The sequence below is a fragment of the Cebus imitator genome, unplaced genomic scaffold (genome assembly GCF_001604975.1).
Source record: "Cebus imitator isolate Cc_AM_T3 unplaced genomic scaffold, Cebus_imitator-1.0 Scaffold98, whole genome shotgun sequence".
NCBI classification, from domain to species: domain Eukaryota; kingdom Metazoa; phylum Chordata; class Mammalia; order Primates; family Cebidae; genus Cebus; species Cebus imitator.
In genome coordinates this window covers 583,293-610,957 of record NW_016107413.1, presented here as the reverse complement: position 1 = coordinate 610,957, position 27,665 = coordinate 583,293, and the positions used below count along the sequence as shown (strand labels likewise).

Here is a 27,665-nt window from a genome sequence, read left to right as displayed (position 1 = left end):
TGAAATCGGGAAAGAAATACAGTTTTCCTTTTTTGACTGTGTGTAGTCTATATTGTTTGGGACTTTTTACTTTTTTTTAAAGGAGAATTTACTTTTGGATGAACAATGTCAAGTGTTAGATTTGATAGCTTTCTGTTATTGCTTTAGTAGCACTTTTAGCCATCTTTAGGAAATAAACAGTTCTTAGGAATTGAAATTGGGAAAGAAATACAGTTTTCCTTTTTTTGCTTTTATCTAGCTAATTCTTTGATTATCACTGAGAGGGAACTAATGAGATACATACAGCTACCCCTCACTCCCCCACCCCCCTCCAACAAACAGCTGTTAATTGATTCATTCTTGGTTTAAATTAGTTGCAGAACTACACTTGGAATACAAACTTCAGTGTTCATCTAAGATCACTTTTTTCCTTCAAAAAAAAAGAATAATTATATTCACTCAATAGTATTATGACTACATTACATTAGTCAAACAGAAATTATTGTTGTAACTGCAGGTGAAATGTATTTTGTTTGAAGTCTTATTAGGTCATCTCAGTTATTTAAAATTAACCTAGAAAAATATATTTCAACTTTATAATGGCAGTGACTCTGAGCAAAACCTTTTGATTTGCTAAATTTTCCTTCTTAGGAATTTTAGAGATTTAAGTAATTCTTAGGCAATTATTTTGAAAGAGGGAAAATATAACATTTTCTTTAAAACAAAAGGGAAAATTTTATAAGACAAAACTTAATATTCTATTTGAAATAACATTGTAGTCATTCGTTTCACAAATAATGAATGGTGGTGTGTTTACTGTAGTGAAGTAAACAGACAAGATTGCTGTTCTCACAGGTCTTATATGTAGGATAGGTGAGACAATAAATGTAAGATTATTTCCAGTAGTAACAAGGTTTAAAGCAGAGTAATAGGATAGAGTGACTGGGCTCACTTCAATAGAACATTGTCAGGGAGCCATTTTTGAGAAGGTGACATTCATGCTGAGAACAGGAAGAAGAGAATGAACCACTTTTGTGAAGTTCTAGTTAGTGCAGCAAGTACTAAGGCTGTTGGCAACAATCTTATGTGTTGAAGGCACAAAAGAAGACTAGTTTGCCTGAAAAAGGAGATTCAAAAAGAAGAGTATGTAAGGATGGAGAAGTAGACAGAAGGGCTAGACCTTGTATGAGCTTGCAAACCTGGTAAAGGCCTCTGATGGCCATAGGAGACCATTGAAGTATATTAAGCAGGAGAGCAGTACTGGTCTGATCTCTGTTTTAAGTTGCGTTTTCTCACTGCTGTGTGAAGAACTGACTATGGGGAAGCAAGGATGAAAGTGGAATGTCAGTTAGGAGATTATTGCAGAAGTCCTACAGAGAAAACATGGATATGGCCTAGACTCACATGACTTAGACTAGGGCAGTAGCAGTGTGGTCAGATCTGGAGTATGGTGTGGAGATTAAAATGTCTGGTATTACATATGATTTGGATGAGGGATGTAGGAAGAAGGAATCCAGGACAATCTTTAGATTTGTGACATGAGTAATTTAGTGGATGGACTTACCATTTAATGAGATCAGAAACATAGGAAAGAGTTGAGATGGAAAAGGGACAAATAATGATTTCAGTTTTGGACATGTAAATTTGAAATGATTTTTAGATATCCGAATAGAATTGTCAAGTAGGAAGGTGTATATATGAATGGGAAGTCAGGGTAGATGAAATCTGGATTAGATCACCTAAGGAGAGAGTGTAAATAAAGAGGTCCAACATGTGCTGCCCTGTGTTTTCCAACATTTAGAGATCAGGAAGAGGAGGCATATTCACAAAGGAGACTGAGAGGAGACAGCCAGTGAGGTAGTAAGCAAATCAGGAAAATAAATCACTATGGACAAGAAAGTAAGAAAAGGGAATGTTTTAGGAGGGAAGGAATTGTTGGTTATGTCAAACACTGCTGTGAGGTTAAGGACCAGTAGGATAGAAAATTGGCTGATGGTGGGAGGTGGTTTGCAAAAGAGGAAATAAGAAACGTGGCTGATGGATTTAGGAAGATGACTGTCATTGGTGATCTTGACAGAAGCTGTTTCAGTGGAGTGGTGGGGATGAAAACCTGACTATTGTGGGTTCAAAAGAAAACACTTGGAAAAAAAGTCTTGATAGCATTCTAGGTTATAGATTACTCTTCAAAAATTATTGGAAAATTGGAGTCGAGAAATTGGGTTTAGATACAACAGAACATGGAATCAAGCATCAGCTTCATTAGTGCCTCTTCATTGATAGAAATGATCCTGTAGAGAGGGCACAATTGCAGATGCACAATCCTTGACATTGAGTGATAGTATGGGAAAGAAGATAAGGAACAGAAATGCTTCTTCAGTTTTAGCAGAGTTGAGAGGGCAAAGAGGATGGGATAGATACAGGTGGAAGTGACTTCAAAAATGAGGTAGTTATCATCTGAATGTTACTGAAATATTGAATAGGATACTCAATAGAATAGGTCAAACAGTCAGTATAGTCTGTTTCAAGTTTTACTAACTGAGCTTTGTGACCTTAGCTCAGTTGTGAACTTGGGTAAGTCATTTTGTTTTTCTGGGCCTCAGTTTCCTTAATCTTTGCAAAGAAAAGAGTGGTTTCCTAGGGTCCGGTCCAGTGGTAAATTGTTATGTAATCTTGTTAAGCTATAGTAGTTTTTATTGCTTTATGCTTTTTTTTTTTTTTTTTTTTTGTTGGTTGGTTTTTTTTTTTTGTTTTTTTTTTTTTTTTTTTTTTTTTTTTGAGACGGAGTTTCGCTCTTGTTACCCAGGCAGGAGTGCAATGGCGCGATCTCAGCTCACTGCAACCTTTGCCTCCTGGGTTCAAGCAATTCTCCTGCCTCAGCCTCCCGAGTAGCTGGGACTATTGGCAAGCCACTATGCCCAGCTAATTTTTGTATTTTTATTAGAGATGGGGTTTCACCAGGATGGTCTCAATCTCTTGACCTCATGATCCACCCGCCTCGGCCTTAATAGTTACTTTGTTTACCTCATCTTTGTTTCTTTTTTTGGTCTAATTTTTTATGTCTTTTCTTTTTCATTTAACTTATATTCTGTTTGCCTGTTTGCTTATTTGAACTGTTTTTCTGAAGCCTGTCAGCCAGGCATCTACAAGTTTTTACAAGGACTAAGGACTAATTTTTTAAAAGTAAATTTTCACTTAAGTTTCCGTTCTTTAGGGAAGCTAAACTATTTGGGTTGTTATATTTCCTAAGGATGTACTTGTTTATTAAATGCCATGATGAATTGTAGATGATATGTCTTACACATAGTTTAGAAAAACCCACCTTATTTCAAAATAGAACCTAAGTAATAAGTTTAACAAAGAAAATAGTGTGTTCTCTAGTGCTCCTGGAGCTGTTCTTGTTATCAGTTTGAGAAACACCCTCACCCATTTAAACCCAAAGAATGGACTCAGAGTCATGAAGAACGGTGAAAGTGATACTTTTAATAGTGGTTTTGCAAGATTGGGTATCTGGTAGGCAGGCACACCCAGGGCAGCTACAGCAGGTAATTTATCTCCTAGCACGCAAGGTCCTCACTGGTCAAGTACTATGGGGTTACAGTCTTCCTGGACGTTGCCTAAGCTTTATTACCCCCTTATAAGGTTATACCCCATCCCCTTCGTCTCTTAAGTTTCAATTTCCCAAAAATGAAACTTTCTTCCCTTTTATTGGCTGACCCTTCCTTTACATTTGGTTCACTTATTGTGACCTTCTAGGTACGTGAGCTGTGTAGTTTGTTACATTTTCAGGCTGGCTGCCAGTGCTTAGATTTATCATGCCTTGAAAGTGGACCATTTAAAATGTTTTCTCATGAATTTCCTCCTTTTTCTATTTGCTTTCTTTGGTTTCATTTCTATTTAAAGGCTTCTGGTCCTTGAATTGCTTTAGAAGTTGTTTACTTTTTTTTTTTTTAATAGGAGAGTGAGTTTAATTTGGTTTCTAATAGTAGCAGTTTAGTTTGCTGGTAAGTTATGAGCATTTGCTTACTAATAGCTGTTTTAATTAATCTCTGTGCTAGTCCCCTCACACAGGGATAATACAACAAACCACTGCTATTAAGACTCTTGCCACAATTATGAGAGATACAAGGATTGAAGATACCATGCCATTCAATTTTTTAAGCCAACCTTCTAGCCAACCCGTAAGTGGGTTATTAATTCCAGCATTTTCTGCTAGTTGGCTATAGTTGTTAGTCCCTGTAAAGCTTTTGTGATGGTTACATTTGGGGCAGTATTGTTGGGAATGAAAGTACAGCATTTTCCACCCAGCATAACACATATGTTCCCCTTTTTTGCAGGCATTATGTCTATCACAAGCCTGTTTTCCCAGACCATTTGGCTGGTGGCATTTACCTGGCTAGCCACCTCCTGAGTGTAATTGATGAATCTGTGTTGATTGTAATAGATGTAGTTAATCTAATCCACATTCTTATTATTAGTTGACCACTAGAAGAATGCTGACTTAAACCTGGCAGGTATTTGGTTTCAGGCCTTAAATTCATTAGGCACCCCCCTCCAGGGATTCCTATTAAGTTAACATATATATTAGCATTAAAAGACTTTGTTAAATAAGTTTTGTTGGCCATGTATATTTTTGGGTATCTTTATGGAATGCCAGGGTGAGGGCAATGGCCAACTGGACTAAAGCACAAATTCCAATCCAATAAGATGGTAATAGGTTACAGAGGTTCCTTTACTCACAATGTCACCAGCTGTTGGCACTGGGGATATGGAAAGCTGAGTGATTGCCATTGCCTTACCACTGATGTTTACAATGTTGGTACAAGTTGAGAGTTCTCCCATGGGCTTATTGAATTCTACCCCCTGCCTAGAGAGACAGAAGGAGTGGTTTATATTCCCTGTAGAGAACGAGGGAATTGCTCTGGGATTTGACCTCGCAATGCAGGAAAGAGCAATGACAGTCTTTTACAAACTTTCATTTTCCCATGCATCCTTGTTCTGGTATAGAGTCAACATGCAGCACATTCCTTCAGGATTGGTATTTTATCCTAGGGGAAACAGAACCACCTGAGCCTGAGGTCGTCCAGCAGCACGCACATAGCAGTTACTCTTCTTGAGAGCTTGTACTGAAAATTTAACCCATCGGACCCAGGCATTCACATCCTTGTACCCTGTTTCAATTTCTAAGATTTGCCTTAAATTATTTACCTCAATTATTTTTGCCCTTTTAGGGTTATTATTTGGTGGACTGAAGTGTTTATTAGCGTTTGGAGTTGGAGTAGTCCCAGGCAAATGGAAGGTTGAGTTTTCGATTAGTTTGAGAACAAATTTGCCCTGTGGGGTCTTGCACTGTGATCTCTGCTCCTAACCTGTATACCCAAGACTCTGCTTTCGGTTTATGGCTGGATTGTTAATGGTGATAAGTATAGGATTGCATTTTAAATTCTGGCAGTTATTTGACCAGGAGCCCTTGGAGTGTATTCTTTAAGGGTCTCCAGTGTGGAGTTACCCACCCCATGTTTACTGTCCAACTCTGAAATTGGGTAGTTTACCATATATCATGTCAGCTAAGGCAGGGTCATGTGCTACTGTAACTTGTATCTGTTTCAGGGCAAATAAACTTATTTTCCTGTGAGAGCCATCTCTGATTTTTCAAATTCCCACAAAGTAAGACCTGGCAAGCATTAAATCTTATAGTTTGGGGTGCTACCGTCTTGTTACATTAATTACCAACCTGATTTGGTAGGAAGGAGTTCCCTTGCCAGTTTCCATATTGATCTTCTGCTTTTTGTATAGTAGCCCATTTTAGCCATATTAACTTCCAGAGATGAGGCCAGCCCATATTATCTTTTTATTTTCTTTAGAGTTAACTTTAAGGGTTCCTTAGGTGACCCATGCATTTTTTACAGTTTTTTTCCCATCTCTTCCTGGGTCTCTTTTACCAGTCCCTTGATTGGACTACAGTGAATCTACCCCCATTCAGCTGTTTGCATGGCTGTTTGAATGATTTGGAGCACTTGGTAGGAACCTTCCCAGCTTGGGTGGAGCTTGTCTTCTTTCCAAGTCTTAATCAGCACCAAATCACCAGGCTGCAAACTTAAGAGGCAGAGTTTAGAGTTCGAAGTCCTTTTAACCTAAAGGATGACAGGGTGGAGGATATGGCCAGTATGTAATTTCTTAAGAACTGATCCTTGGTTTTTATAGTAGGGAGATTTGTAGCTCTGCCCACATGCAGGAGCCCATATAATAACTAGTAGGGGGATAATCCCAAATTTTTTCCTTAGGCTGTTTTAATCCTAAGGAGTACTACTGGGAGACATATGGTTCAAGGCATTTTAAGTCTTATGATTAGTTTGGTGATATGTCTTTTTTTTTTTTTTTAGGCGAAGTCTCATTCTGTCGCAGGCTGGAGTGCAGTGGTGCGTTCTCGGCTCACTGCAACCTCTGGCTCCCTGGTTCAAGCGATTCTCCTGCCTCAGCCTCCCAAGTAGCTGGGACTACAGGCGTGCCCCACCCATGCCCAGCTAATTATTCTATTTTTTAAGTAGAGACAGGGTTTCACCATGTTGGCCAGGATGGTCTCCATCTCCTGACCGCGTGATTTGCCTGCCTCAGCCTCCCAAAGTGCTAGGATTACAGTTGCCTGGTGATACACTTTTTGAGAGTTTGATTTATTCTTTTCGTCTTTCCAGAGGAAGGGGGATACCAAGGGCTGTGATAATTCCATTTAATTTGTAAACCTTCCATAATTCCCTTTAACACCCTTGAGGTAAAGTGGCTCCCATTGTCTGAATTAATATTTTCCACCAGGCCAAATCTAGGTATGTTGGTTTTCATATTACTTTGATCACATTCCCGGTGGTGGCTATTGAAGGGGAAAGGCTTCTACCCAGCTGGAAAGGTGATTTACAATTACCAGTCTTCCTATTTTGGGCATTTCTGTGTAATTTACGTGAATACTTTGAAACGGTCTTAGTTTAGGAGGTCTTCCTTCCATGTCCTGTTTTCTTTCTTTCTTTTTTTGGAGTTGGAGTCTTGCTCTGTTGCCCAGGCTGGAGTGCGGTGGCATGATCTTGGCTCCCTGCAACCTCCGCCTCCCGGGTTCAAACAATTATTCCCCTGTTTCAGCCTCCTGAGTAGCTGGGACTACCGGCGCATGCCATCATGCCAGGTTAATGTTTGTATTTTTATTAGAGATGGGGTTTTACATTATTGGCCAGGCTGGTCTCGAACTCCTGACCTCATGATCCCCCTGCCTCACCTCCCAAAGTGCTGGGATTATAGGTGTTCAGCCACCACACCTGGCCTGGTGGCCTGTGTTCTAATCACCTTTTTGTTGATCCTTTTGACAGTTATACAACTTCCACATACTTGTTTAGTGAGGGTATAAATACCTAGACACCCATAATTCCTAAGTATGGCATCACACAGAGCCAGGAGTGCCCAGTGACTCCCTTATTAAAGGTTTTACTCACACTAACTCTCACACTGTCCACCATTATCTCGGCTGTCTATTCTGGCTTTGTGCCTCCTGCTGCCCCCATTCCTGCAGCTGCACTCCCTGGCCTGCAAGGCCACTTCTTAGTTACAAAGTTAACTTTCACAAGGCCTTGCCCTACTGAGCCCTCCAGATTTAATCGGGAGTATTTTCTCATTTGATCTCTGAGCCTCTGTAGTAGTACAGAGGGAGTTTCCTCCTTTTCTTACTGAATTTCGAATGCCTTTGAGTCGTTTTGTGTCCTAGGAGTGGACTCTTTAATCCTTTTAATTATAGTTTCCTAAGATCCTGCATTTGGACCTGGTCCCTGGGATTATTATTCCAGATGGGATTGACACTTGGAAATTTTTGTTTGGCTGGCAAGACTTTTTGCCTGGGAGGGTGTTGCCTTTCCCAGATGGTTATGACCACTTTCCTCATTATTCTGCTCACTTCTCCTGTGTACAGGATATTTATGATAGACATTATTTAGCCTAGGTGTAAAAGCTGGGTCCTAGGAATTAGTCTAGCTGGTTTGCTAAACCGAGGGGATTTCCTAGGAGTGGTTTCGTTTCCTTTTTTTTCCCCTCTTTTTTAGTATAAGTGGTCAACTAAAAATTATCTTCAAAGACATAAAACCAGAAGTATGTAAATAAAAAACCCAAGATAAAGAAGCAGAAAAGCTGACACCATATGAAATAGTGGTAATTCTTGGATCAGAAGAGACTTTAAACAGAAAATGTCTATGTAATCTCAGAGAAAAAAATATGTTACCTCGGTAATACAAGAACAGAATAATTATTTTAAAAATCAGCGCAAGAAAGTTCTTGAAGATATTGGCATCATGTTTTAAATGATGGTTTAGAGGGTAAATTGCATAAAACTCTTTGAAAATAGAACAAAAAAAGAGCAGGCTTATTTAGGAGAAATTAAAAAAAAAATGGAAAAAAAGGTTAATTGTCTGAAAAGCAATGTAAGAAAACCTCTGGTGCTTAAAGATACAGATTTCCAGATTGAAAGGAAAAGGAGGAGAAAGGGTCTCAGCACAGTGAAAAAGACTCACTTGTATTCATATTCTTATGAAATTTCAGTATACAAGGGGGAAGACCCTAAAAGCCCCTTAGGGAGTGAAAAAAAGGAAAAGATAACCTATAAAGGAATGAATATCTGATGAGTATAACTAGAGTGTAAATTCCCTAAGGGCAGGGAATTTTTGTTCATTACTCTTACATAGAGCTCAAGAAATATATTTTGAATAAAAGAATGACTGCAGCATATGTCTCACTAACAATGCTGAGGGTTTAAAAGACAGTGAAGCAGTGTCTTCAAAGTTCTGAGAGAAAATAACCTAGAATTTGGAACTCTGAAAAGTAACAAGTGTGAGGTAAAATAAGGATATTGTCAAGCATGCAAGGACTTCGAACATTTACTTCCTAAACCATAAACTATTTCTCAAGTAGTCATTTAAGGGTATGGACCAGTAAAATGATGATGGAAACTAATAAAGATGACGTGGTCTAAATGAAATAGTGTACTAACTGAGGAATTCAGTAAAAGTAATTCCAGAATGACAGCAGTGCAACAGGTCTAGAAAGTAGTTGATTTAAATTAGAATAGGAAATTCAAGGAAAATGTCTTTAGGAGGGAGAATGGAATGCACCTCAGGCCACTGGTAGATTAAGAAGCTGGTAGATATTAGGGATGTAAGAAATGTTTTTTCCCTTTAATAGGAAAAAAAGAAAATTAAGGATTAAAAGAAAAAAAACATGTATAACCAACATGTAGTAACCATATAAAAAGAAGGATGAGTTAAATCCTCATCTTTTATAGTCTAAAATTGCTAACTCAAGATACAGCGTACACATAAAGGTATAAGCCATTAAAATGGTTTTAGGGAACAGAACTTGGATAAGGGGACATTTAATTTAAATAATGATATATTTATTAAAAGTAAATATTTCCTTTATTTTTATGGAACTCTGGATATATGGTGGGGGAGCGGGGAGAGAACACTGCTTTGTGTATTCTTCCCCTTTGCCATGGAAAGTTCGTAGGCATCTCAGATTTAGATAGGATAGATCATAGAAGCTACTTCTGCTATGCAAATGTAAACAGAAGTAATCTTCATCTTTACCATTTAACCAACTTTTAATTATATTATTGGAATTTAAACTGAAAGTTGTTGACAAGGAACATCAGTTATAATTTACTGAAATCTCATATGCATTTGAATTAGTAATATAATTGTTGATATTTACCAAGTTCTTATAGTGTGTTATTGAATTATCTCATTTAACCCTCACAAGAATTCTCTATGGTAGTTACTAGTAATATTACAATTTTACATATAAAAAAATTAGACTTACATTGCAAGGTAATCGTCAACTCACAGTCAATTTTGTATAATCTCTACCCTTACCCATTTTCCTTTGGGTTATTTTGAAGCAAACCCCAGACAATTTTATTGATAAATATTTCAACATATATCTCTAAAAGATTCTTAAAAAAAAAATAACCACACTATCATTGCCTCACCTAAAACAATATAATTCCTTAATATTATTTATGTAGTCAAGGGCTGGGCGTGGTGGCACAGGCCTCTATTTCTAGCTACTCAGCAGCAGGCTGAGGTAGGAGGATCTAAGCCCAGGAGTTCAAGGTTGTGGCAAACCATGATCGTGTCACTGCACTCCAGTGTGGGCAACAGAGTAAAACCCTGTCTCTAAGAACAATAAATAAGTAGTGTTTAAATTTTCTTGATTATAATTTTTTAATGCAATTTATTGTAATCAGGATTGAAATACTGTCCATAGATTGCACTTGGTGGTTGTTTCTTAAGACTTTCTTATTGTATAAATAACCTCTTCTCTCCTCTCTCTTGTACTGCTTTCAATTTTTTCATTAAAGAATCTGGTTTTTCCTGTAGAATTTGCCACAGTCTCCATTTGTTTTGATTGCTTTCTTATACCTCGGTCTCTCTAGTACTTCTTAGTGTCATTTACCTTTAGAGGCTTGATTATATTCCGGTTTAGTTTTTGTGGGGAGGAGGGGAGATTACTTCAGAGGTACTGTGTCCTAGCAGACACACATGGTGTCTGGTTGTTATTTTTCTGTAGTGATACAGCCATTTGTGATCATTATATAGCTTCATTATTTCATTAGCAGTTGTGAAATGGCACTCCTCTAATTCCGTTATTTTAATATTTTCTTTTTTATTTGTTAGGTAGAATAATTTCATAAAGAAATACTTCCCCTTATCTAATATTTTGTTATTTTCAGATAAAGCTTTTTAAGGGTATAGGCATGATGTGTGTGTGATTTTTTTTCTCTTTATGTATAAATTTTTAAATTAAATGAGATGGTTCCCTAGAATCTTCCACAGGTAAATAATTAGATTTTCCTAAAGTATATCATATGAACTCAAGGATTTAAACACTTTTGATATGTTTAAATCCTTTGCTGATAGAATTCGTATTAGTGACAAATTTGCCTTGTCTTTGGCAAGTAGTTCCATGAAGTTGGCTTCTGAGACCTTTTGACTCATATTCCAGTCAGTAGTGTCTGATAGCTTCCTTGCTTTCTAGTATGACCAGATTGCTATATTCTTAGATTAATTTTGTATGTTTCCTCCCTCAGACATGGAATCAGGTATTTCACAAGGAACTTTAGGTTCTTTCAGTGGGAAGTGGTATATAGACACTACATCTGGGTTCTAGGAATGTTCCTAGTTTTTTCCTTGTTTCTGGAATTATTTTAGGGGACAGAGCGAAGAAGTTTTTTAAGAAAATAAATAGATAAAAGCCATCATAAATTCATACTGACACTCATAATTCAAATTTTGAATGTCAAAAAGTTTTAAAACTCACATTAGTTTATATTTACTTCTTCTGTGTTGAAAATTCTAGTGCCCAACTGCAACAATAATAATTACTCATTTGTTTTATTTCACAGTACATATGTATGAGTCTGAGAATAGCAATAGCAAAATATGGTTATTGAAATAGCTTTAAAAATTTTTTTGCACTTTTTTTTTTGGTCATTATATCTCACTAGGAATATAAAGTCAAGGTATGGACTGGCACAGTTACTCACACCTGTAATCCCAGCACTTTGGGAGACCACGGCAGGCTGATCATGAGGTCAGGAGTTTGAGACCAGCCTGATGAATATGGTGAAACCCTGTCTCTACTAAAAATACAAAAATTAGCTGGGTGTGGTGGTGTGCACCTAGTTTCAGCTACTCAGGAGGCTGAGGCAGAAGAATCCCTTGAACCCGAGAGGCAGAGGTTGCAGTGAGCTGAGGTTGTGTCACTGCACTCTAGCCTGGGCCATAGTGCTATACCCTGTCTCAAAAAAATTAAAGTAACTGAAAAAGAAAAGTCAAGGTATAGTGTTGTAAAGTCATTTGAACTGGTTAATTTGTGTGGTTTTACCACCAACCATATTTGTTGTTAAATTGTTTTATCTAATTTTGTTTTGATTTATGGGAATTGCTTTTCAAAAATCTAATTTCTAAAAATTGTCATTTCCAATGTTAAATTTACAAAAATTATATACAGAGAAGTCTGGCTTCTATCCCCTTCCCTAAACTGCTTCCTTCCTTCTCCGGTAGCTGTCTTGTTCAGTAAGCTAACTACCAGCACATGTGGCTTCTTAAATTAAAATTAAATAAAATTAAAAATTAGTTATTCAGTTATACCAGCAACATTTCAAGTGCTTAATAGCCACATGTGGCCAGCTACCATCTTGAACAGCACAGATTGTAGAACATTTCCATCCTGGCTGAAAGTTCTGTTGGATAGCCCTACCCTAGCAAACCCATTTTATTTTTCTTGATTATTTGATTTCTCCTTTTACTTAAAAATATAAAAAATTATGTATGTTACCCTTCTTCCTTGGTAAATGGTAGCATACTACACGCTTTTTTACATCTTTCTTTTCTCTGTATATCCTAGAGATTATGCCAGACTATGAGCAATACACAGAGATAGTCTTCATTCCTTTAAAAGCTCCACAGTATTACATATACTTCATCGTGTGGATGTTTATAGTTTGTAAGACCAGTTCTTGTTGGTCATTTTGATTGTTTTAGTTTTCTACTTATAACAGAGATACCATAAATAGTGCTGCCTTGTGCGTGCCTTTTCATATTATTGCCAGAAGCACTATACTTTTAATACTAATTTTCAACAAAGGGATTTTTGTTTTTTCTAAATTGGATTATAAAAGTAATCCAATTTTATTGTGTTAGAATAATAGAATATGTTAATGGAGAGATAAAATTATCTAAAATCATGTTGTCAAGCAGCCACAATTTTGATGTTCATCTATTCCTTGCTTCGGAAAATGTTTTCAGTTTCTGAATTCAGATAGGAATAATAGTATTTTCAGTATTTTTTTTTTTTTTTTTTTGAGACGGAGTTTCGCTCTTGTTACCCAGGCTGGAGTGCAATGGCGTGATCTCGGCTCACCGCAACCTCCGCCTCCTGGGTTCAGGCAATTCTCCTGCCTCAGCCTCCTGAGTAGCTGGGATTACAGGCACGTGCCACCATGCCCAGCTAATTTTTTGTATTTTTAGTAGAGACGGGGTTTCACCATGTTGACCAGGATGGTCTCGATCTCTTGACCTCGTGATCCACCTGCCTCGGCCTCCCAAAGTGCTGGGATTACAGGCTTGAGCCACCGCGCCCAGCCCTTCAGTATTTTTTTTAATGAATATGTGTAGTTGAGATCATACTGTATGCACTAATTTGAAATTTTTCTTTACACTAATACTATAAATTTTCCTTAAATACAAACTTTCCATAAGCATTTTCAGTAGCTTCATGATATTATGCTATATGGATTTGTAAAATAATTATTCCTCAATGATTAGGCATTTAATTTGCTTCCATTAAAAGTACTGTACTATCTTAAATATTTGCATGTGACTTTTCTCCTAATTTTAGGGTTTCTCCTAATTTATTGGAATCCAGAAATTGAATTATTGTACCAAAAGTTAAAGCATAATTAAAGTCTTATGTATTTTTGCCAGCATTTTTCCCAAAAACTCTATGGACTTTTTTCTGATGGCAACTCTGGCAGCATTGAGTGTTGTTATTTTGAAAAATCTTTAATAATTTGATAGTTTAAAAATGATATTTAAGGTTATATTTCTGTGTCTTGTATCATTTGTCTTGCCTTTTTGGAGTTTTATCATGTATTTTGCCCATTTAATTTTTTTTTCTTTTTTTTTTTTGAGACGGAATTTTGCTTTTGTTGCCCAGACTTGTTTGCCATGGTGTGTTCTTGGCCCACTGCAACCTCTGCCTCCTGGGTTCAAGTGATTCTCCTGCCTCAGCCTCCCAAGTAGCTGGGATTACAGGTGCCTGTCGCCATGCCCAGCTAATTGTTGTATTTTTTTTAGTAGAGATAGTGTTTCACCATGTTGGCCAGGCTGGTCTCGAACTCCTGACCTCAGATGATCCACTTGCCTCGGCCTCCCAAAGTACTGGGGTTATAGGCATGAGCCACTGCACCCGGCCACCCCTTTAATTTTTACCTATTTTTCTCAGAGGATGATATATTTATTTATGTGTTGAAGTTGGTAACATTTTTTTTACCATTTGTTTGCAAATGTTTCTCATCAAGTATTTTATATTTTAATTTATTTTTGAAAAAATATACTTCAGTTTTACATTTTTTGTGCGGTCAATCTTGGATATTTTTCTTTATTCTTATTAGCCAGTTTGTTCTTTACTGTCACCACTACCTCCACTCTCATGCCCTCCCCACCTAAAAAAAGAAAAAAACTAGTGATTTGATCATTATTGTCTGTTAAAATTCAGCATTTGCCTCTAGTATAACTGTTAAGTCAACTTCAGTTAACATTTATTCGGAAGCACTTGTATGTCAGGTACTTGTTATCTATCTAGGCTGTGACAGTCTGTTTTTTTCTCCAAATGCTGTAAATAACTTATCTGTGAAAATATAGATAAATTGTAACCTCTTTTAAAAATTGTAAGCTATATATTATTTTGCTTTTAGTGTCTTTCATGGTAATTAACTGTGGAAATTAGTTCATGACTATATAGTAAGTTTCCTTTCCTGTTCCTTAATTGCAGGGCAAAAAAGTTTATTTCCTGAATGCTAATGTGAATTGTGGTCTACAAATACATTGTGGAGAAAACAGATTGCACAAAAATGAATATTATCAGGATCTGAAGACTGTGAAAATGTTTTTCAGTACTGTCATGGTCTCTTCTGGAGAAAAGAATCTATAAAATTGTATGAATAGAGATCATTTTTCAAAACAATGGGGGAAAGAGCAAGAAGTCCAAGTACTGATCAAGAAAGAAAGGCAGGCAAACACTGTTATTCTTATTCATCCGATTTTGAAACACCACAGTCTTCTGGCCGATCATCGCTGGTCAGTTCTTCACCTTCAAGTGTTAGGATGAAAAATGCTAAAAGACAAAGTTCAGACAGCCAAGTACATCACCAAGGTAAGAATTCTTTAAAAGAGTCTGGTGGACCTAGAAGACTCATTTTGAATGCTTAAGGAAAATGTGTATGAATGAATTTCTTATTTGTATGTACATTGTGGTATACATGGAATTGGGCTGATTTGCATTTTAGATATGGATTATATACTTTGTAAGTATATATAAATGTTGCTTTATGATACTATTTGTTGTATTCAAAATCATACAGTATACAGAAGAAAATAACATTAAGCCTTCTCATTTTGTTTTTTCTGTTTCCTAAATAAATGCTCGTCTTGGGGTTTCTGAGGTAAAGGCAAAAAAGTTTATAAAACATATGTACATTTTTGTATCTTTATTTTTTAAAAGTAGAGAAAAGCATTGATATAAAGTTGTTAAGGGACATTTTTAATAGATTGAGTAAAATTACTTACTCTAGGTAACACAGTGTTGTAAAAATTCAAATTAAACCTAGGAATGGAATTGGGGCCTTTGATCTAATTTGTTTTCTTTTGAAGTGTGTTATAATCGAAACTGGATTAATCATTAGAAGTAATTTTTGTTTTTAAAATGTTACTAGAATGGAAATAGGTATTCATACATATTTGACAAATCTCTTCATCTCAATAAATCTCTGGTCAAGAAAACCCCATTGTAGTTAGTAACAATACGTAAAGTTTATCAGTATAGCATAGAAAAATAAGGCAAATGAGTTAATTACAGTGTCCATTGAAAGTAGCACAGGAGTAGCTTAGAATGGTGAGAGTTTAGCTTGCAAGGCAGGAAGTGGTAAAACTGTGGGCCGAAAAGGGAAACAAGGGACCACATTATGAAACACCTTGTATCCTGTGTTAGTATATTGACTCTATTTTTGTTGGGAATAGTTAGCCGTTGAAAAGATTTAAGCAAGGGTATAATCTGCCTTTATAAGTTTTTACTTCGAAAAATAATATTTGCTCATTAAAACTATGAAGATATATATTCCTTTTGAAAGAAACCCTTTCATGGACCCCCTCCAGTCTATCTCCTCAGGGATGTCCATACTTCTAACCATTTATAACAATTGGGAACCTTTTTCTTTGTAAGTACAATGCTTTGTTGTTTTGGTCTCTTTTTCCAAATCTGTCTCAGTGCTTGTTATGATTTTGTAGTTGAGAGCATGATCCCTTATTAAACTTTTGTTATATAATTAAGAACTAACAAAACAGATCTTAGGGTTGAACCTTAGAAAATGCATCTTATTCTCAAGAAATTCCTAGGGTATTATTGGTACAGAATACTTTAATTTTTCCTTCATTGTCCAGAAGCAACTTAGGAGGCCACCCAATTAAGGAGGCAGAACTTTTGTAACTTATTTGAGAAGATAATTGAGAAAAGCTATGAAAAACAGTTCCAACATCAGCCAGAAAATTTCAATTATTGTCTTCAGTCTGACTTGTACTGTTTTCTGCTTTGCACTGTCCTTTGAATTAAAATCTGTTGGAATTAATCTGCCTTAGACTAAGTAACAGGACCAAACTGATACATTTCTGTAAACACTAGTTAATTTTTCTTAGTTTAAATTGTGATCAGTGTAGACTAATCTAAGGATGAAACAAATGTGATTAAAACAGCATTTTAAATGAATTTTCAGGTTTGCATGTTTGATAACATATTCTTTCTTCCCCCTCCTTGATTTTCAGCATACTTTATTTTTTTTTGCATAAAATTTATACTGTATCAGAATTTATGGCAAAATTCAATAAGTTTTGGTTATTCATGTTTGTTTATTATATATTTATTCCATTCTTTGTTTTTTCAATAATTTAAACATATCTTGATTTTTTTTGGTGGATGCATAATTTATTTTTACTATATTTAAAAAAATGAGTCAAATTATTTTTAACACCTGAAGGAAGAAAAAGCAATTTTCCACCCACTTTTTGGGAATGACTTAACAAGGAGAGATGAAAAATGATATACACAACAATCATCTTTCTTTTGTTAGCACTTGGTAGTTTAAAATATTTCATCTTGTTAGTTTTTAGAATGAAAATATAAAGGTAGATGAAAGCTGGCAATATTTGTGAGTTCAGGTTAATGATCAGTTTGTAGTTATACTAATAGAATATGCTAAAAAATTCAGCGTTTTAGGATGTCAGAAAGTTGGTTTTGGAAACTCTTTTGTATCTGACTAAAATTTTTATCCTGATTCTTATATTATTAGGCTTTAACTTTTCAAATAAAACAAGTTGTTCTTTCTATTAAGTTTCGTCTTCTGAGGGCCGGGCGCGGTGGCTCAAGCATGTAATCCTAGCACTTTGGGAGGCCGAGGCGGGTGGATCACGAGGTTAAGAGATCGAGACCATCCTGGTCAACATGGTGAAACCCCGTCTCTACTAAAACTACAAAAAATTAGCTGGGCATGGTGGCGCATGTCTGTAGTCCCAGCTACTCAGGAGGCTGAGGCAGGAGAATTGCCTGAACCCAGGAGGCGGAGGTTGCGGTGAGCCGAGATCGTGCCATTGCACTCCAGCCTGGGTAACAAGAGCTAATTAAAAAAAAAAAAAAAAAAAAGTTTCGTCTTCTGAGCAGTGTAATTTTGTACATAAAAACCATATTTGAAACAATTGACATTTGTCTTCATATATAATTATTTTTGTGTATAAAGTTTCTGTCATTCCAAGAGCTGAGTACATATCCCATAATAGCATATATGTGTGTGTGTGTGTGTGTGTGTGTGTATGTGTATCAAAATTCAATTAACTACATATGTTGGGAAAGAAAGAAAACTGAAATGATAGACACTTCAAATTTAAAATTATATTCTAAAGTAATGCTGCCCATTGGAAATATAATACAGGTCACAAATACAAGCCACACATGTAATTATATATTTTTTGGTAACCAGTTTAAAGAAGAAAAACAAATGAAATTTATTTTAATAGTATATATTTAAGAGTATTATCATTTCTACAGATAGTAAGTATAAAACATTGTGAAATATTTTGCATTATTTTTGTTTTTGAATCAAGTGTTCAAAATCCAGTGTATGTTTCACAATTATAGCATATCCAGCTTGAACTACCCACGTTTCAAGCTTCTCAATACCTGTATATGGCTAGTGGCCGCCATAATGAATAGCATAGTTTCAAAGTTGCAGTTAAGTATTCCCCTGTTTCTTTTTATTACTGCTTCCTTTCATGTATTCATTCATTTATGGAACTGTAATCCCAAATTGGTTAAATTGTGAAAATTACTTGTTTACATAAAGGAATCAAGTATCCATGCCTGATAAGATAGGGATGGAAAAGTTGGATCTTCTAATGTTTCTTCTTTTTTTTTTTACTCTGGAATGCATTTTCATTTTTTAAAAATGCATTTTCTCTTTGAAAAAAAATTCTTGGCAGACTTTCAAATGCTTCTTTTAAAGGGCCGGTGCTCTGGATATTGAGGTTTAAGGTTAATGAACTTCTAGTAAAAATAAAAACATTATTTCAAATTTTTGAGAAATGTTGTTTCTTAAAATGTGTTCTTTGAAGATTTCATATGCTTATATATTTTAGGATGTAATTTTTTGTTTTTGTCTTCCCAAATTAGGCGTTTTTGGTTTGAATATCACACAAAAAGAAATCCTCTGAGAAAGCATTAGAAACACACGTATACTGCTGTTTTCCATTTTCAATCACTGATAAATGGAATGTTCTTATTACTAACAGAGAATGTGTAGAGCATTTAATTCTCCCAACAACCTAATTGTGTGGGTGACATTGTCTTCTTTGTATGGGCTGGGTAAATAGACTTGGAAAGATTTGATTGAATTGCCCAAAAAGTTAAGTGATAAATTTGAGTCACAAATCTCACTGTACAATAGACTCTTCTTCTGTCCCCAGTTAGAGAAAGTTGTGATTAATGAAAAAAAAAAATACACTTTTTTTTTTTTTTTTTTTTTTTGCTTTAAGTTCAGGGACACATGCAGAATGTACAGGTTTGTTACCTGGGTAAACATGTATTATGGAGATTTGTTGTATGAATTATTTCATCACCCAGGTATTAAGCCTAGTATCCATTAGGTATTCTTCCTGACCCTCTCTCTCCTCTCACTCTGCACCCTCCAGTAGGCCCCAGTGTGTGTTGTTCTCTTCTATGTATCCATGTGTTCCTATCATTTAGCTTCCACTTAGAAGTGAAATTGTGTGTTATCTGATTTTCTGTTGCCATGTTAGTTTGCTAAGGATAATGGCCTCCAGCTCCATTCATGAACCTGCAAAGGACATGATCTCGTTCCTTTTTATGGCTTTATAGTATTCCATGGTTTATATGTATCACATTTTCTTTATCCAGTCTATCACTGATGAGCATTTGGGTTGATTCCATGTCTTTGCTATTGTGAATAGTGCTACAATAAATATATGTTTACATGTGTCTTTATAATAGAGTGATTTCTCTTCCTTTGGGTATATACCCAGTAATGGTACCCAAAGGAATATACCATTCCTTTGGTATTTGAGTCGAATGGTATTTCTGACTTTAGGTCTTAGGAATCGCCACATTGTCTTTCACAATGGTTGAACTAATTTACACTCCTACTAACAGTGTATATGTGATCTTTGTTCTCCACAACCTTGCCAGCATCTGGTTTTTTTGTTTTTTGTTTTTTGTTTTTGACTTTTTAATAATAGTCATCCTAACTGATGTGTGATAGTATCTCATTGTACCCCCATTAAAAAGTGGTAAAAGGACATAAACACTTTTCAAAAGAAGACATACATATGCTCAACAAACATATGAAACAGCTTGACATCACTGATCATGAAAGAAATGCAAATTGAAAACATACATTTTCACATTTCAAATAATCCCAAATATCTTGCCACAAATGACTTGAATATCACAATGTTTTGTCCAGTGTTTGTTATGCACCACGCTGATGCTGATGATGCTCATGTTTGAATTCTGACTTGCTGTCTTATCTAAACAGTTAAAAATAGTTAAGGCCTGACACTGCTGTCTTTTAAAGCTGTGTAGAATCATTCCATGTAAACTATTACGGTATCATTTTTGATAGATCAGAATATTTTTTACCTTTCTTAAAATACTGCACACCTTTCTTAATAGAAATCTATTTAGAGCTCTAAATAAAATTTGATATTCTACTAAATATTGTAAAGTCCTTTCTTAATGTCGAAAATAACTAAAGAATGCTATGGACCCCCTTGTGTTAGAATGAATAAGTAACACAACATTTGGTACAGCTTTCACTTTACGTTATTCCTGTTTCTTTTTTAGCCCCTCGGAAACCAAGCCCTAAGGGTCTGCCAAACAGGAAGGGAGTCCGAGTGGGATTTCGCTCCCAGAGCCTCAATAGAGAGCTGCTTCGGAAAGATACCAATCTTGTTACAAAACGAGTTCTGTCTGCAAGACTGCTAAAAATCAATGAGTTGCAGAATGAAGTATCTGAACTCCAGGTCAAGTTAGCTGAGCTGCTAAAAGAAAATAAATCTTTGAAAAGGCTTCAGTACAGACAGGAGAAAGCCTTGAATAAGTTTGAAGATGCCGAAAATGAAATCTCACAGCTTATATTTCGTCATAACAATGAGATTACAGCACTCAAAGAACGCTTAAGAAAATCTCAAGAGAAAGAACGGGCAACTGAGAAAAGGGTAAAAGATACAGAGAGTGAACTATTTAGGACAAAATTTTCCTTACAGAAACTGAAAGAGATCTCTGAAGCTAGACACCTACCTGAACGGGATGATTTGGCAAAGAAACTAGTTTCAGCAGAGTTAAAGTTAGATGACACCGAGAGAAGAATTAAGGTACGATTTCTCCAGTTTCTAATTGTGCTTTCTTGGGATGTTTCTCATTGGGCATTTAATGTGCTGGTTTGGCATTTGCTTGGAAATAAAAACTATTTTTAGTATTGTTTTTCCAAGTAAAACATTTGGGAATATGTAGGATTATGTATTTAAGAGGAAGATCCAAAAGATTGTGTATATTAAATGACCTATATGTTGAATGATAGATCATAGTCATTTGGGGAAAATATTCTATTTGGTTATCTGATTGTTTCTCTAAAATAAGAAATGACACTGCAATAGACATAGTATATAAAACTAACCTTTTTGGGCCACTGTGTAAGAAATGCCACATCAACAATGCCTTCTGTTTTTACATTGATGCACATTATTTATCAAAGATTGTAGTACATCTTTTGGGATGTGGTATGCACCGATTCCCCTGAATAAAAACCGTTAGGGGAGACAATCCAAGATGGTCAAATAGGAACAGCTCTGGAGTGCAGTTCCCAGCGAGAACAACGCAGAGGGTGAGTGATCACTGTATTTCCAAACGAGTTATTACTGCCCACACACCAGGAGATTCCCAGGCTGAAAAGCACCACAAGTTTTCAGCATGCCTGTTTCAGCTGGCACAGCGAGTCTCTGCACAAAAACTCACACATATCTGGGTGGCCATTTCAGCTGGCGCCTGAAACACCTGGGAGACACAGCTGCCCATTCAGCTGAAACAGGGAGCCAAGTGATCTTGCTCAGCAGGTCCCACCCCAACAAAGACCAGCAATCTGAAACGCTCTGGATTGAGAATTTCGCAGCAAGCACAGCTGGACCCAGGACAGTCCAGCTCTGTGGGGCGAAGGGCATCTGCCATTACCAAGGCAGTCCACCATTACCAAGGCAATCTGCAAATACTGAGGCAGTCTGACATTATAGGGGCAGCCTGCCATTACTGAGGCAGACCGCCATTACCAAGGCCGTTCTAACTATACCTCTGTAAACAAAACCTCAAGGAAGTTCACACAGCAGCTGGGCAGAGCCCACAGCAGCTCTGCAGTACCTCTGCTGGCAGACTGTGACTAGGCTACCTCCTTGCTGGGCAGGCATCTCTGAAAAAAGGCAGCAGCATGTCAGGAATTTATAAATAAAGCCCCACCCTCCCAGGAGAGAGCACCTGGGAAAAAAGGCAGGTATGAGTTCCACTGCAGCAGACTTAAATGTACCTGCCCAGCAGCTCTGAACAGAACAACAGAGGTCACAGCTCAACACTTGAGCTGCTGTAAGGGACAGACTGTCTCCTCAAGCAGCTCCCTGACTCATGTATATCCAAAGAGACACCGCATAAAGGAGAGCTCAGGCTGACATCTGACAGGTATCCTTCTGGGATGAAGATAACAGAAGAAGCTGGCATCAACCCTTAGTGTTCTGAAGCCACCACAGGTGATCCCCAGGCAAGCAGGATCTGGAGTGGACCTCCAGCAGTCCTACAGCAGAGAGGCCTGACTGTTAGAAGGAAAACTAAAAAAGAAAGAAATAACTTCAACATCAACAAAAAGGACGTCCACTCAGAGACCCCATCTGAAAGTCACCAACTACAAATACCATAGGTAGATAAATCCACAGAGATGGGAAGAACCCAGCACAAAAAGGATGAAAACAGCAAAAACCAGAATGCCTCTCCTCCTCCAAGGGATCACAACTCTCACCAGCAAGGGAACAAAGCTAGATGCAGAATGAGTCTCATGAATTGACAGGAACAGGCTTCAGAAGGTGGGTAATAAACTTCTCTGAGCTTAAATAAGATATTCTGACCCAGTGCAAAGAAACTAAGAACCTTGAAAAAAGGTTTCACGAAATGCTAACAATAATAAACAGCTTAGAGAAGAATATAAATGACTTAATGGAGCTGAAAAACAACACGAGAACTTTGTTAAGCATATGTAAGTTTCAGTAGTCGAATCGAGCAAGCAGAAGAAAGGATATCAGAGATTGAAGATCAACTCAATGAAATAAAATGAGAAGGCAAGATTAGAGAAAAAAAGAGTGAAAAGAAATGAACAAAGCCTTCAAGAAATATGGGATTATGGGGAAGGATCCAAGATGGCTGATTAGGAGTACCTCAGGATTGCAGCTCCCAGCGAAAGCACAGAGGGTGAGTGGAGGCTGCATTTCCAGATGGATTTTTATTGCCCACAGACCAGGAGATTCCCAGGCAGAGGAGCCCCACGGGTTGCCAGCGTGGCTGGTTTGGCTGGCGCGGCTGTTTGGCCAGCGTGGCTGTTTTCGCTGGTGCGGCTGTTTTGCCAGTGGTTCTCCGTAAAAAATATACGGGTCCGGGTGCTGTTTTAGCTGGCAGTTGGAGCTCCTGGCAGACAGAGGCACCCATTCAACTGATTAAAAAGGGGACTGAAGCAGGGAGCCAGGCCAGGAGGTCCCTGGGCAAAAAAGGGCCACGAATCTCAGAGTGGCTGTGTCAGCCAGCGCAGGTGCAGTGGGTCGTTGCATGGGAAATCACACAGATCCCAGCACCTTTTCAACAGGTGACTGGAACACCAGGTAGACAAGAGTCGACCATTCAACTAAAAAAAAATAAAAGGGCTCTGAGGCAGGGAGCCAGGTGATCAGGCTCGGCTGGTCGAACCCCCACAAAAGAACAGCAATTGGAAACACTGGATTGAGAGTTTCACAGCAAGCATAGCCTAACCTGGGATGGTCCAGCTCTGTGGGGGAGGGGTGTCCGCCATTACCAAGGCAGTCCACCACTACAGAGGTAGTCCACCATTGCTGAGGCAGTGTGCCATTACACAGAGAGTCCTCAGTTATAGAGGTGGGCCGCCATTTCCGAGGCAGTTCTAACTAGTATAAACAGGACTGCAGGGAAGTTCACACGGCAGCTGGGCAGAGCCCACAGCAGCTCAGCAAAGCCTCTGCAGGCAGATAGTGACCTGGCTGCCTCCTCGACGGGCAGGGCAGCCCTGAAAAAAGACAGCAGCACAACAGAAACTCATAAATAAAGCCCTAACTCCCCAGGACAAAGCACCTGGGAAAAATTAAAAAAATAACGGGGGGGTTATGAGTTCTGCTGCAGCAGACTTAAACGTACCTGCCTAGCAGCTCTGAATGAACAATGGAGCTCACAGCTCAGCACTTCAGCTCCCTTTATAAAGGAGAGACTGTCTCCTGAAGCAGCTCCCTAACCTCATATATCCAGAGAGTCACCTCATAAAGGAGAGCTCAGACTGACATCTGGTGGGTATCCTTCAGGGACAAAGATAGCAGAAGAAGAAACTGGCAGCAACCCTACTGTTCTGCAGCTGCTGCAGGTGAGTCCCAGGCAAGCAGGGCCTGTGTGGACCTCAGGAGTCCTACAGCAGAGTGACCAGACTGTTAGAAGGAAAATGAAGAAACAGAAAGAAATAACTTTATCATCAACAAACGGGACGTCCACTCAGAGACCCAATCTGAAAGTCAACAATTACAAAGAAGACAGGTGGATAAATCCACAAAGATGGGAAGAAACCAGCGCAAAAAGGATGAAAACACCCGACACCAGAACGCCTCTCCTCCTGCAAGGGATCACAACTCCTCACCAGCAAGGGGACAAGACTGGATGGAGAATCAGTGTGATGAATTGACAGAATCAGGCTTCAGAAGGTGGATAAAAAGAAACTTCTGTGAGCTAAAAGAACATGTTCTAACCCAATGCAAAGAAACTAAGAACCTTGAAAAAAGATTTGACGAAATGCTAATGAGAATAAACAACTTAGAGAGGAATATAAGTGAATTGATGGAGCTGAAAAACACAACACGAGAACTTCATGAAGCATACACAAGTTTCAACAGTCGAATTGACCAAGCAGAAGAAAGGATATCAGAAGTCGAAGATCAATTCAATGAAATAAAACGAGAAGGCAAGATCAGAGAAAAAAGGGTAAAAAGGAATGAATAAAGTCTCCAAGAAATATGGGACTCTGTGAAAATACCTAATCTATGTTTGATAGGTGTACCTGAATGTGACGGAGACAATGAATCCAAGCTGGAAAATACTCTTCAGGATATTATCCAGGAAAACTTCCCCAACCTAGCAAGGCAGGCCAATGTTCAAGTCCAGAAAATACAGAGAACACCACAAAGATATTCCTCAAGAAGAGCAACCCCAAGGCACATAATTGTCAGATTCACCAGGGTTGAAATGAAGGAGAAAATGCTAAGGGCAGCCAGAGAGAAAGGTCGGGTTACCCACAAAGGGAAGCCCATCAGACTCACAGCAGATCTGTCGGTAGAAACCCTACAAGCCATAAGAGAGTGGGGGCCAATATTCAACATCCTTAAAGAAAAGAACTTTCAACCCAGAATTTCATATCCAGCCAAACTAAGCTTCATAAGTGACGGAAAATTAAAATCTTTTGTGAACAAGCAAGCACTCAGAGATTTCATCACCACCAGGCCTGCTTTACAAGAGCTCCTGAAAGAGACACTAAACATAGAAAGGAACAACCAGTACCAGCCACTCCAAAAACATACCAAATGGTAAAGAGCATCAACACAATGAAGAAACTGCACCAACTAACAGGCAAAACAGCCAGCTAGCATCAAAATGGCAGGATCAGATTGACACATAACAATAGTAACCCTAAATGTAAATGGACTAAATGCCCCAATCAAAAGATACAGACTGGCAAATTGGATAAAAAGTCAAAACCCATCAGTGTGCTGTATTCAGGAAACCCATCTCACATGCAACGATACACAAAGGTTGAAAATGAGGGGATGGAGGAAGATTTAACAGACAAATGGAGAGTAAAAAAAAGCAGGAGTTTCAATTCTCATCTCTGATAAATAGACTTTAAAGCAAGAAAGATCAAAAGAGACAAAGAAGGACATTACATAATGGTAAAAGGATCAATGCAACAAGAAGAGCTAAAGATCCTAAATATATACACACCCAATACAAGAGCACCTAGATACGTAAGGCAAGTTCTTAATGACTTACAAAGAGAATTAGACTCTCCTACACAATAATAGTGGAAGACTTAATACTCCACTGTGACTATTAGACAGATCAATGAGACAGAAAATTAACAAGGATATCCAGGACTTGAACTCAGACCTGGACCAAGCAAACCTAATAGACATTTACAGAACTCTCCACCCCAAATCCACAGAATATACATTCTTCTTAGTATCACATCACACCTACTCTAAAATTGACCACATAATTGGAAGTAAATCACTCCTAAGCAAATGCAAAAGATCGGAAATCATAACCAACAGACTCTCAGACCACAGTGCAATCAAGTTAGAACTCAGAATTCAAAAACTAACTCAGAACCTCACAGCTTCATGGAAACTGAAAAACTGGCTCCTGAATGTTGACTGGATAAACAGTGAAATGAAGGCAAAAATAAAGATGTTCTTTGAAACCAACAAGAACGAAGACACAGCACGACAGGATCTCTGGGACACATTTAAAGCAGTCTGTAGGGGAAAATATGTAGCAATAAATGCCCACATGAGAAGCAAGGAGAGATCTAAAATCGACACCCTATCGGAAAGAGCTAGAGGAGCAAGATAAAAAAAACTCAAAACCTAGCAGAAGACAAGAAATAACTAAGATGAAAGCAGAACTGGAGGAGATAGAGACACAAAAAACCCTTCAAAAAATCAATAAATCCAGCAGCTGATTTTTTGAAAAGATCAACATAATAGAGAGACCACTAGCCAGATTAATAAAAAAGAAAAGAGAGAAGAATCAAATAGATGCAATAAAAAATGATAAAGAGGATATCACCACAGATTCCACAGAAATACAAACCATCATCAGAGATTATTACAAACAACTCTATGCACGTAAACTAGTAAACCTGGAAGAAATTGATAAATTCCTGGACACTTGCATCCTCCCAAGACTAAACCAGGAAGAAGTCGAAACCCTAAATAGACCAATAACAATGGCTGAAGTTGAGGCAGCAATTAAGAGCCTAACACCCAGAAAAAGCCCAGGTACAGACGGGTTCACAGCCGAATTCTACCAGACATACAAAGAAGAGCTGGTACCATTCCTTCTGATACTATTCCAAACAATCCAAAAAGAGGGAATCCTTCCCAAATCATTTTATGAGACCAACATCATTCTGATACCAAAAACCGGCAGAGACTCAGCAAGAAAAGAAAACTTCAGGCCAATATCCATGATGAACATAGATGCAAAAAGCTTCAATAAAATACTGGCAAACCGATTGCAACAGAACATCAAAAAGCTTATCCACCATGATCAAGTAGGATTCATCCTGGGGATGCTGGATGGCTGGTTCAACATACGCAAGTCCATAAGTGTAATTCACCACATAAACAGAACCAAAGACAAAAACCACATGATTATCTCAATTGATGCAGAGAAGGCCTTTGACAAAATTCAACAGCCCTTTGTGCTAAAAACCCTCAATAAACTAGGTATTGACCGAACATATCTCAAAATAATAAAAGCTATTTATGACAAACCAACAGCCAATATCATACTGAATGGGCAAAAACTGGAAGCCTTTCCTTTGAAATCTGGCACTAGACAAAGATCCCCTCTCTCACCACTATTATTTTATTGGAAGTTCTAGCCAGAGCAATCAGGCAAGAAAAAGAAATAACGGGTATTCAAATAGGAAAGGAAGATGTCAAATTGTCTCTATTTGCAGACGACATGATTGTATATCTAGAAGACCCCATCGTCTCAGCCCAAAATCTCTTGAAACTGATAAGTGACTTCAGCAAAGTGTCAGGATACAAAATCAGTGTGCAGAAATCACAAGGATTCCTATACACCAATAACAGACTTAAAGAGAGCCAAATCAAGAATGAACTGCCATTCACAATTCCTACGAAGAGAATAAAATACCTAGGAATACAACTAACAAGGAACATAAAGGACCTCTTCAAGGAGAACTACAAACCACTGCTCAACAAAATAAGAGAGGACACAAA

The 27,665-nt window shown here is 37.6% G+C and overlaps 1 protein-coding gene across 2 annotated transcripts in view; it reads left to right on the top strand.

The window, feature by feature from the left end:
• The window catches only part of LCA5 (lebercilin LCA5), a 65,623-nt gene that overhangs the window by 4,494 nt on the left and 33,464 nt on the right, over nucleotides 1–27,665 (top strand). Inside the window, exons 1-3 of one of the 2 annotated variants that reach the window (XM_037741293.1) lie at nucleotides 3,957–3,980; nucleotides 14,557–14,937; nucleotides 20,185–20,714. In XM_037741293.1, coding sequence (XP_037597221.1) covers nucleotides 14,748–14,937; nucleotides 20,185–20,714 — 720 coding nt within the window. In that variant the 5' untranslated portion in view covers nucleotides 3,957–3,980; nucleotides 14,557–14,747. Of the gene's footprint in view, nucleotides 1–3,956; nucleotides 3,981–14,556; nucleotides 14,938–20,184; nucleotides 20,715–27,665 lie in introns of those variants that run through there. The other variant, XM_017536409.2, reaches the window with a different exon arrangement.